The sequence below is a fragment of the Drosophila subpulchrella genome, chromosome 2R (genome assembly GCF_014743375.2).
Source record: "Drosophila subpulchrella strain 33 F10 #4 breed RU33 chromosome 2R, RU_Dsub_v1.1 Primary Assembly, whole genome shotgun sequence".
Taxonomy (NCBI): Eukaryota; Metazoa; Arthropoda; class Insecta; order Diptera; family Drosophilidae; genus Drosophila; species Drosophila subpulchrella.
The window spans coordinates 9,883,384-9,895,435 of record NC_050611.1 but is presented as its reverse complement, the minus strand read 5'-3'; the positions used below and the strand labels follow the sequence as shown (position 1 = coordinate 9,895,435).

Genomic DNA, 12,052 nt, shown 5'->3' with positions numbered 1-12,052 from the left:
TGAAAATATGATATTATATTTTTTTAAAAATAAGTTAATTACGTTTTAAAAGTTATTTAAGTAAAAACAACAGTGAAATCGGGTTTTTTCTTTATTTAACAAATTATAAAATAGGAAGGATTACAAAGCAAGTTTCCGTAATAATTATACAAGTCCTAATGAAAAATGTTTCTTAAGTATAAAACCCTGCATTTAAATATTTCATAATATTTAAAGAACATATACTTAAATAAGTTTTAAAAGTATTTAAGTAAAGTAAAACGGAAATAAGTTTTTTTCTTACTTTAAAAGTTAAAAAAGCTAAGTCTCCGTAATATTATACAAGTCCTTAGGATCACACAGATTTATGCCAAAGAAGCTGCGGAATAAATAAGAAAAACTCGGCTTTTGAGCGGGGGGCAATTATGAAAAATCTCACCAAAGTGGAAACTATGCTGAGGGTGTTTGTCAGCGGAAATTAATGCTGCCGGGGCAGGACGACCAGGACCTCTTCCCGGCCAAAAGAAATGGCCACGGCAGCCTGAAAGGAGAATGGCGCCACTTACTTTAATTGCTGCCACGTTTGCCGGGGTTCCGAATGCACAAAGGAGCCCGAGTTGGGGCGTCTCGAGTAATTAAAGCACCACAGCGCACCGCATCCATTGCAACAATACAACCCGGACGGTGTTAAGTTGGCCAAAATGCTCCTGCATTGTTGGCTGACTGGCTGGCATTTAACGCTTTCGGTTACCAAAATTTCGGCACTCAATTGAGCACATTAACTGACAGGGCACGAAGACGACGGGCCCTATTGATCGCCGGCTGCCATCCATTCAGTAGAATTCCCCCCCCCAGTTTTACCCTCCTTTGAGCTAACTTGGCTCATAATTGGCCCGGCACTAGCTAAGTGCCGACTGACCGGGCCATTTGGCTCCAGTTGCGTTTAGTTTAGTTACTTTTATACGAGTTGCCACCGCACTGGGGGCCCCCCGGTCCATGGAGATGGGAAAATGGAAAGCTTATGAATGTTTAAACAACTTTCAATTGCGAGAAAAGTTTTCAATTTTCGTTGTAACTTTTACTCGTTCGCCATGGCAATGCATTAACAAACTTTAATTAATATGTGCGAGGGGTGGTCGTAGGACCATCGATTCGATTTGAATGTTGCCTTTCAGCGTGTCTGAAAGTTTTCACTTAAAAGTATACCCCGAGCAACAAGTTTTTCACAGAGACGTTGTGACTTTGTTAAGCGCTGATTGAAAGAGATAATAGGTTTTCTGTGTCGTTCATTAAATCTGGATATGGATATTTTAAATAGGAGAGAGTTGCAGATCAGACCCTGAATAAATCCCTTGTCAACTGCATACTTATGGATAAATATACTTCAAGAGCTCTGCTTAAAAAGATATCCAGCTCAGCAACTCATCTCTTTTGGGTTCTTGCTACTTTGTCAAAGTGTTCTTTTTCCAATGTTTGATGTTTGATTATCTTATTGACAAACTCCAGCGCACAACGCGATATACGATTACAGCTGAGTGTCTAACCCAAATACTTTGACGGCACTTTGCTGCTACATCGTGCCCACTTTGCATACGTTTGTCAAATCCAATCGAAACCCATTTCGCCCGACATTGCGGATCTGCTGAAATTCGAGACTCCCCGGGAATATATAACGAAACCAAGCGAAACAGGGCGGGAAACCCAGCTGCAGTTGGGCGATTAGCAAACAAGATGGTGTGAGCTGGAGCAGGAGCAGTAGCAGGGCGCGACTTATTCAGAGGATAAAAATGCAATGCGTTGCCTGGCAACGGTAAAAATGTGTCACCAAGGGATAGAGCAGGAGTCCTTTGCCTGCAAAATGGATGCGGGATAACAGCATAGCAGTATACCAGTACAGCACTACAGGATAGGGAGCACTTGCCCAGCGTTCGCTGGGAAAACGCAAAATGACTTTAAATTGAGAAATCGCCTTGTGTGCGCTCTGTTCGCTTCGATTCCGCTGTGTTGTCGGTACGTGCCCCTTGAATGCCACTCGAAAAAGGCAGGGGACAAATGAAGTTATGCAGTATTTTCATTGATTTCCTCTGTACAGGCCAATGAAGACTGGCGACCAACGTGGGGCAGGGAGCCGAACGTACTAGCTGGCGCCCAACGTGGGGCGTACTTATTGGCGCCCAACGTGGGGCATTCCATAGTGTACTTACTCAAATTAAACGTGCCAAAAGGGGGAGACAGCAACACCTTTAACTGCAACACACTTAAGCGGCAAAAATGAAGCCGAATCCCTGCCTGCCTGCCTGCCTGCCTGTCCACTGGAAATGCCTTCTGCACTCCGGTTGAGTGACTTGATGCCCTCGACATGCAGCGCAAATGAGTTGGCTAATGTGACAGGGAGCGAGGAGGGGATGGCCAAAATTTGGACGAAAGCCAGACGACCTGCGTGCGTGTGGCCCTGGCAGGTATGAGCGGGTTTTATGGCTGATTTGGCCGCTGGCAAGTGCATTCGCCACACATCAGCTGGCAAATGCGTTGCGCACATTACTCATACGCCCCATAAACAATTTAAAGGCGTGCATTAAAGGCCACACTCCATGCCGCTGCCACAGCCACCACTTCCTGTGAGCGCAAAAACATTCAGCTCATTAAATATTGAACACGAATTTATGACCAACAGGAAAATACACAGAAACGGGAAGCTATAGAGCAAAAGAGAAGGCGAATTGCAATTTGAATTTTGTCCTGTGAATTCGTTGAGTTTTCTACTCCCCCCGGAGAGGAGTGCGCCTCATTATTATTACGCAATTTGAATTTTCTGGAATGCATAAAAAATCATCCACAAGAGCACCACGCCTGGTTATTAATAAAATATATGCCTCCACCTCTATGTGAATTCCAAGAAAGTGCTAAATTCAATCAGCGGCAAATTCAATTTTCCTCCAGGTTAGAGCCCGACAATCCACGTCCGTAATAAATTCAATTTACTTTAGCCAGCCTTTTGTTTTGTCTGGCTGCGCGAGAAATGGAACACTTACAATTAATATTAATTTGCCCTCGGTCCGCAATATTTAATGCAAAAGTTTTGTGCACGTCACTTCGCATCAGGCCAGAGCAGCCACATAATTGTCACTTAAAAGCTTTCACATGCTCTCTCTTTTTCACTTATTTATCTTGCTTTTCCGGCTCAATTATCCACCTGTCAGTTAGCATTACCACGTGTGAGATCTACAGTCAATATGAGAGCAGTTTTCGGAGGGAAAAGTGGCAAGGCTCACAGCCTTTTCGACAAATCGCGGCTCTGAGTTGAAAACATGTCAGTCAAATGAATAAGTTATTCATTTAAAAATAGCTTCATTACCACCATAATTAATTTTACCGAGTCCGATTTTTCATCGAGCTTAGATGGTGTTTCAAAGACATGAAATTTCTTATTGAAAAATGTTAACTAGAGAAAAGTTTATAGTTAAAATAATGGTCGAAAAAACATAATTCACAAAAACAAGTTCTTTCCCAATGGATGTTGTACTAACTGGTAAAATTAACCTTACATTGAGAAAAGCAAATTGTCTTTACAAGCAATTTAACTTCAAGATAACTTTCTCTGACAGATTAAAAACTAGGTTACTAACCTGACATTGAGAAATCGTCTGTTACTTAGTTTTTCTATATGTAATTTAAATAATGAAAGTATAATTTTTATAACAGAAGTCTTTATATTTCCCATATTTAATCTAACAGTAAATTTTATAGAACTTGTCTTCTGGATATTTGTAAGTCCCACACTTATCAGCTATTAATGTTGTTTTCCAATATTTATCTTCATGAAATTTTAAGCACTACGAACTCAATTTGAGCCAGCTTTAAGAAATTGAAAAGTTATTTAATCTGGATTAGCAGCTCTGATTCCCATTAAATATTCCCTGAATTTCGCAAAGGCTTTCAAATTATTTCCGGGTAATTAGATGAACTCTCAGCTGGGTTCTCACCGTACCTGGGGCCAATTAGGAAACCTTTCCGATTACAAATTACAACTTCCACCCACTTTATTGCTAACGCAGCGTATGATTTACCAGTTGGCTGCAGTCTGAAGTGAAAACGCAAAGTTCCGAGGCAAAATTAATAATTAACTATTCGGGGTTTGGGGGAAAATTTACACTTTGCACGTCACAGGACCAGCTCTGACCGCAAGAGCTGGCCACAAAATGCCTTTTGCTTGTAAATTATAATTGTTATTAATTTTTGCCAATTTGCATGATGATGATGATCAATGAATTACATGGCTGGGGACCCGGCTTGTGTTGATTAAAAACTTTCCGAGCGACAAAATCGATGATGAAATTAAGTAAACAATCAATTTGCGTTGGCCCGGAATGAATGGAGGAATTCCGCCTCAGTCGCTAAGCAAACACTAGCCCCCCTCCTGCCACCTTCAGAAACCCCTCTGTGGGCCACCCCTGGTTTTTGGTATTTACGGGAATAATGAAAGTTGTTTCTGTCCCCTCATACAAGCAAAACACATTTCCCTTTGTTTCGGGGGGTCTGGGGAAAGGTAATTCATTTGGTGGACGGTTTTGCTGTCCTGCTGTTTCTGCTAATAAAACATGTCCTGCACTGTGAGAAGCATGATTAAGGATGTGGCCCTAAGATATTTAGTTTGGAGGGACCCTTTCTTAGTTCCCCAGGCGATTTCTTTAAGTGTACACTTCCCGTTCCACTGCTTGGACAGCCTGTTGCTGTTAATACAATAAAATGGCAAACTCATCGCACTTAGCGAGGCCCAAAATATTGTGGGGTCCTTCAAGGTGGGGCCCTGGGACCCCTTCTCCTTTTATTGGCAATTGTCAACAGTCATTATGTGGCCCAAAAGTTTGCCATCTCGTCTAAATATAAAATTTCATCGCTGCACGTGTCAAGCAAATAAAGAGGGAAATTTACAGGAAAACTAGTTGAGCAAAAGTTGGAATAAATTTCCTGAAAACTTTCCTTAAATAAATGATGAGCTAAAGGTAGTTTGTGTGTAAGTCAGGTGTTTACGCTCGGTACTTGTGGAGTATGCGTGTTTGTGCTTTCTTTTCAAGAACTGGAGTTACTAGAAATTTTCTTATCACTTACCTAAGATTGTAAATAGAAAATGTATAAAAAACTCCATATTTAAGCAACCTCGGTTATTTATTAAAGGAGGTGTATAAAAGTATGCTATGAAAAATAACTTAGCCTTTTAGAATGTTTTATGCATTTAAAAGATTTTGTTGCATACTTTTAGGCACCTTTTTATAAGATATCCGGATTATTGGTATCTTTACCATATTAAAATGCGAAATATAATAACTTTTTAGATGAGGAATCATATTTTGTTGCATATTTGTAGGCACCTTTTAAAGGATTTTCAGATTTTTTGTGTCTTTACCATATTAAAATGTGAAATATAATAACTAATCAGAGTTAATTCCCGCGTTTCACTGCATAATAGGGGTAAACTGGATTTGTACAATTAAAATCCCACTTCTCGGCTGAAATCCGTGTGAATCGCAACAGGCTGAGATGGTGTGCCCCTAATTATTCATGCATGAATTACAAAAATAAATTGTTGACACGAGCCAAAGGCCCCGGGCGCGAACTCTCGGCCTATATCTTGGCTGTCAACATGTGGCTCGAAGCATTTAAGCCAAATTTAGGTGGCGCAAACTGCTAAGGCGGCTCAAGCATGTTTCGGGGCTCGTGTAAATAAATTAAGCGGCTTAGTATTGCATGGGTAGATCTGCCATGGCTTCTTGTTAGCCGCTTGTCGCGCTTTTTGTAATTAAAACACTTGACGAGGACTTGAAAGGCATTTGTCAGTGTGCGAGTGTGGGAACCTCTAATGGAGCCTTTTGTTGTGGTAGCCCCTAGTATGCTGGTAATTATTTTTATGCCATGTAAGCAACTTTCTCTTGTAAAATTGCTGATATACCACAACTTAAATAATTTAAAAAACATTTTACATGCCACCTACCATACTGCGGCTTTAACCCCACTCAACAATATATATTTAAGAGCTTCGCTCTGGAAGATGAAGAGTGCCTGGCGACTCCTCTGCATAAATTATGCAGTTTCGCATATCGATGGCATTTTTAATTGAACTACCACGCACCGAACTCGACCACAACCCAATAAAAGGGCAAAAAAAAAAACGATAAAAAAGCGGTAACTGAGTTGCTCGAGTTCGTAAAACGGTTGAAATTTAATTAAATCAATGTGTTGATTTAATTGGAATGCGGTGTCAGTGACAGTGGCCATCTTATAATACGCCTCGCCGTGCAATGCAATTAATTTGCATGATAACGCACCTTGCCAACTGCCGCAACTTGACCCTCGATCAATAATTCTCTGTATCCTAAGAGGCATGAGCACATTTGTAAGGTTGTGAATGGATTCGCCCTCATATCTTGTCAAATATTTACAGGACTTGCCTCTCGCAATTTTTCAAATGGCTTGGATGTGAAACGTCTTTATTTTTGGATAGCCTACTTTTAATAGTGCTCTTAATTTGTTATTCATTAGAAATATTTCTTCACGTTTTGTAAGGATGTTCATATTCCGCTGCCCAATCAATAGAACAAAAATAAAAATCCAATTTTAGTTTTTCTCTATACATGCTCTGTCGGTGTTTGGCGTAAAATCGAATTGTTGTAAACCATTAATCCAAAAGTCAGGCTACTATATGCCATAGTAAAATATGAACCGACTGCGCGTTGACAGGCTGTCCATCAAACTGTCTCTTGTTTCTTCGGCTGCAATATGTCGAACGGTTTGTTGGTCTGTCTGTCTGTTTGTTTGTTTATTTGGTCCTTTGTTGCAACAACAAGACCAACAACGAAACCGGGTCGAAAAGGGACATTTCTCTGTCGCTCCTGCCACCAACTATCTGTGATTGTCATGCACTTAGCCAGGCCTGACATAAGCCGACTCGTTTCCCGTTCCTTCGGCTGGCAAAGCTGTCAGCCGTAAATTTACGATTTTCCAGCATTGGGAGGGGGAGTGAAAATGGTGTTGTACGGTATAAAGCATAATAAAAATCTTGATCCGCCCCAGTAGAAAATTTCAATTGCATTCTACGCTTGGATAATTGATGAAGACCCTACCTCTTCAACTTGACTCTTTAAGCTTTTTCCTGAAATGGCTGCAAGTCATTCAGCTTTATTCTGCTCCTTCCCCTTTTCCAACGATTATTATTTTCCCTATTTTTTTTATTGCATCTGCATTGTCCTGTTGCCATTTCCCGGTTAACATCCCTGGTAGAGGACCTCCACCAAGTGGAGGGGGCGGAGGTGGCCGGGCCAGGCCAATATTTGACTTAAACAGAACTTTTTCCTAGCTCGGTGTGCGGGAGGAACAAATTCCAGGAACAACGGCAGCCCTGCGGTTCTTTACTTTTCACACCCCAACCAACAGACCCCTTCCCCCATATCTTTGCCAGTCTGTTGGACTTTGCATCCCACACTGCAAGGAAAAATGTTGCAAAGTCTTGCGTTATACAAAATTAAAGATAATCTATTATTTAAATAAGCATAAACATTGATATTGTGCACCATCCATAACAATACCTATCGATAGTAGCAACTTTTACCCCAACTGAGGACTTGATTCCTAAATGTTAAAACCATCGATATTATCACTAGTGCTATCGATCGTTTTACCAGCCATATAAACTCATTTTCGATAGTTTTTTAAAACGACAATTGCCAACGAAGCAACCCGTAGAGTTGTTGAAAATTAGATACCAGACAATTCAGTGCGACTTTTGTCATTAATAAAATTGATTTCAAGCTGTACAGATCTGTCTTGCACAAATTATTTTTTCTCACGATGCCGCGTACGCCGTATTTCGATTTTTTTGATCCGTCGGATCGGGAATCATCGCATGACTCAGAGTCAGACGAAGAGTTTATGAAATACTTGTTCAGTGAAGAGATGATGAGGATGATCAACTCCGACGAAGTGCCATCAAAAAGCCGCAAGTCCAAAAAGTCCAAGAAGGCCAAGAAGAAGCTCAAAAAGAGTTCCAAGTCTCATCACAGGTAGGAACGGAACAGATTATTTTTATTATTAAAAGATGAGCAGCTTGAACATTTTCCACACTTATAACATGGTGTTTCTTCTATTTAGCTCCCTGATGTCTTTAAATGATGAAAATATAAATGAACCCTTACCAACAGACACCGCCGTTGAGTTTCTTCCGTCCTGGTAAGCCATCTTAAATAAATCAAGTAAATAATTCAATTTTTTAAACCATTTCAGTGGTTCGATTATACAACCGTCGCACAAGAAGAGTTCCAAGCCTTTTGAGAGGTAGGAACATAATTTAACTTAAGGCTGAGCAGCTAGAACGTTTTCCATACATATCACATGCGGTTTCTTTTATTTAGTGCCCTGATGTCTATAGAAGAAACAAATATAAATGAATCCTTACAAACGGACTCCTCTGATCTTCTTTCGTCCGGGTAAGCCACCTTTAGTAAATTAGGCATATATTTAATTTTTCAAACATTTGAGGGCTCCGATCTTACAACCGTCGCCCGACAATTTTGAACCCATGCAAATTAAATCCGCGGAGGAGCCAATGCCACCACCAGAATCATCTATAGTACTCAGGGCCCAACCATTACCCACCCAAAACAAGGCGAAACAGGAGCCGGAATTACGCGGGTCGGTGGCAAAACCATTCCTCAATTTAAAGTGGGAAAATGACTCCAACTATCTACCCAAACCGCCAGTGGAGTCCCATATGGATTTGTTCGATCCCGATCTGCCGTCGTCATCGCACATATGGAAGAATTACGAACGCCTAAAGGAGGGTTCGGTGCTGCCGTCAAATGCGGAGTGGCCCTTGAGTTGTATGGCAGGTCAGGAGGAATCAAAATCTCCGCCCTCAAATGCCATGGAATGGAAGACGTCCGAGACATCTTCCTCGGAAGCCGGTGAGCCCCAAGAAAATAGTGCTGCGTACGGCCTTTTCGACTGGGATGAAAATAGCAAATGGTTTAGGGATAACTCTCATCTTCGTGTTTGCAACGATCTCCCTTTCGACTTTAGTCGCATGAGTATTGGTCTGGAAGAAGAAAGGGCCTTGGATGATTGGATAAAAACGGAGGGCCTCAACAATCCTTACTGCGACTTTGACGAATTCAATATGCTGCTGAGCTTAGCTAGGGACTATCCGAAAAATCGTGACCTCCTTTTTAAGGTGTTAAAGCCGCCACCTCTTCCCCCCAGAAAGCCAAATGTAGTTAGAAAAAGGCCTCGTGTGGCATTCAAAGTTAAGTCTCGCCCAGTTGATGCTGTGGAGCCGCAGTTCGGAAAACGAGTGCTTTACGAAAAGGTCCCGAAAACTCTTCCCAAACTCGACACTCCAAAGGCAACTGTCGTAGATTCAGTTGAAGAAAAGCAACTGAAGTCTACACCAGAAAGTTTCGGATCGATCCCGCCAAAGCCCCGAGATGAGTCAGCAAATCAGGAGTGGCTTCAACAATGTAGTGAGATCATCTTTCACCAACTGCAACGTCTTATATTTGACAGTGCCAAGCCAACATCCGAAGGACCAGGAGCCACTGGTTTCGGATGTACGACAGCCACATTTCTTCTCGAGGACTTCGAGGATATCGTTGACAAAAACACGACAGAATTCAGGGATCCGCAATCCAAAGGACTCGCCTCCAAGTGGTCACAGCAATATGGTATCAAGTCGGCCGAGCACTTGCGCAGATCGTTGACCCTTACGCCCATACCAGTTCGTCAGGAGCAGTGCCTCCAGAAGATCAGGATCCTCAGACGTCCCACCAAAGCTAAAAGCGAGCCCTTACACCTGAGCATCGAAATTAAGTTCTGTAAGCTGTTTTGCACCCTTGAAATGAACACACATTTGTATCTTCATTCGGCTGCCATGAGAGTGGATAATGCCGTCTACAAAAGCGGTATAGGTGTGATTGAAGTGCGAATTGGGGCCTCGCAGATAGGCTGGATATGGGCCAATGGCACTGTGATGATTATGAACGGAAGAAGCGATGAAGAGTTTGCCGAACCCCTACGCAATATCGTGGCCACGGCCACAGGACAGATGAACTTCAAGGCCGATCCCTGCTCCGAGCTTCTACACCTACGTCTATGTTCCGGTGGCAGCTTCCCCTGGAGCGTTAATTTGGAGGAGTTTAGTAAGGTCCACACTGTTTGTGCACAGCCATTCCTTCGTGAGGCGAACTTCGTTTACTTTGTGAACAAGGATCTGCCCGGAGTGTCGGCTAGACTCTATCAGTCTGGAATGTTCCAGGTGTTTGCCATGACCACGGGTATGGCGGATGAAATGGTAAAGCTACTGCACCTGCACTCGGCTAGTTATCGAAAGCCCTAAATCACTCGAAGTAAAAACAATACAAACAAATAAATAGTAACTTCGATGCTTACGCAGTTAAGTATAGATTTCGTTTTCATAATTCAAAGTAAAGCCCTTGTGAACGGCAGTCCACGTAGTGACGAATCGCACCGTGAGTTTGCGGAGAGAGCCTACAATAGGCATCCGCAAAATTGGAAGTCTGCAACTATGCGAGAGGTATTGTGCATTCCTTTGGGCTTAAAGGTCTTAATATGTAATAAATAAGTCTATTGGTTCCGGAGAAAGTATAATACCGATCTATTTGTTTAGTATTCTTTACCAAAATACTTGTTAGTGCAACCAAAAATTGCAGTTTGCCTTATTTTTATACCCTTGCATTGGGTATTACGATTTTAGTCAGCACCTAGCGGAGGGAACCGGAACTACTCACCATGCCAAAGCCTGTGTAGCTAAGTTAGTCATTATATTTAAAATAATGCGATTTGAAGCATTAAATATACCTAAACAAGTATACCTAACAAATATACAATCGTTGTTGAATCTAAACCATCGATGTTTCCTAATTTTTGAACTATATATATTATGTAACTATTTGTATAGCCTCGTTTAAGTAATCACACAAAAAACATTATTAAATACTCCCCAAGCAAATAAAACGTCAGTATTTTCTGGAATCTTCTTTTAATTTTCCTTATTAAATTAGTTTCTAGTTAAACTTAATTTTCCAGTGTATTTTAAGTGCATTCACACATCAAATGAGTTTTTGGCCGGCTGTCCGACTGACGTTTTAATGCGGTTAAGTGACCTGACCCAGCCACTTCTGCTGGTCTGGCATATTTTGACAGCAAATTGACCGACAAACATGAATACTAATGGCATGCGAATGCAATTTAGCGTTGGTTTAATTATTTTTGCATTGCCAGTGAAATTAGTCATGATTCGAATTGAATGCAATGCCCAATGGCATTCTCTCTGGAAAAAAGTTAATGTAAATATATGGATTTTCGTTCTAATGATTCCATAACCCTTAACCAGTGGCTTTCAACACTCTGTCGAATGAAGATTGACATGCGAGGCGTCCATTTCGCTGGCTTTCCCTTGGGGAAAACACAGTCCAATCAGGAACACACACACACACACACACACCTTCACCGGCACACAATGTCAATCAGCAAATAACAATCTGACAAATGCAAATAGCAGAAATTCAAATTGTATGCGATATAAATAATTCACATAGAAAGTTCTTCGCATACATATGAATACTTGTGGGCACAAAGTTTGGTCTCTGCATTCAGCTTTTCCCCGATTTTTCCGCTAGCTGTTACAATTTAAATTTTAATTAAATGATAAAACGGCAAAAGAGCAGAATCGTAACTTTAGCTGCGGGATTTCGTTTATTTTTTACCCGTTAAGTCGGGCATAAAGGCAGCGCGTAAGTTGAGAACTTAAACCCCTTCCGAGGCTTTCGACAGCGACGGTTCACGTGACGCATACGCCCTGTGGCCCCATGTGTGTATCCCTTTTGTGGGATTGTGTCACCTTACACTGTGTTTTTTTTAATGTTTTTTATTTCCTCTGCCCAATTTTCGTTTACTGACGTCAATCGATTGACTTTCAAGAGGGTTTTCCCTTCCGATCTATACTTTCCCTAATTGCAGTTGACCAATAGTTGGACACACCCTAAGCCGACTCATCAATAACATCAAT

General features: G+C 41.4%; 2 protein-coding genes across 17 annotated transcripts in view; one reads left to right on the top strand and one right to left on the bottom strand.

Moving 5' to 3' along the window:
• The window catches only part of LOC119549658 (potassium channel subfamily T member 2), a 114,794-nt gene that overhangs the window by 51,306 nt on the left and 51,436 nt on the right, over positions 1–12,052 (bottom strand). The window lies entirely within an intron of this gene.
• LOC119549660 lies at positions 7,799–10,383 on the top strand. Its single transcript, XM_037857864.1, has 5 exons — positions 7,799–8,033; positions 8,122–8,199; positions 8,254–8,304; positions 8,382–8,456; positions 8,509–10,383. Exons 1-5 carry the CDS (start codon positions 7,822–7,824, stop codon positions 10,358–10,360), a joined length of 2,268 nt encoding a protein of 755 aa, XP_037713792.1. The 5' UTR covers positions 7,799–7,821; the 3' UTR covers positions 10,361–10,383.

Excerpts from the sequence above, each read along its gene's own strand:
- LOC119549660 (XM_037857864.1), top strand. The coding sequence starts at position 7,822 with ATGCCGCGTACGCCGTATTTCGATTTTTTTGATCCGTCGGATCGGGAA. Across the intron at positions 8,200-8,253 it reads GTTGAGTTTCTTCCGTCCTG|TGGTTCGATTATACAACCGT; the intron begins GTAAGCCATCTT and ends AAACCATTTCAG. Across the intron at positions 8,305-8,381 it reads AGTTCCAAGCCTTTTGAGAG|TGCCCTGATGTCTATAGAAG; the intron begins GTAGGAACATAA and ends TCTTTTATTTAG.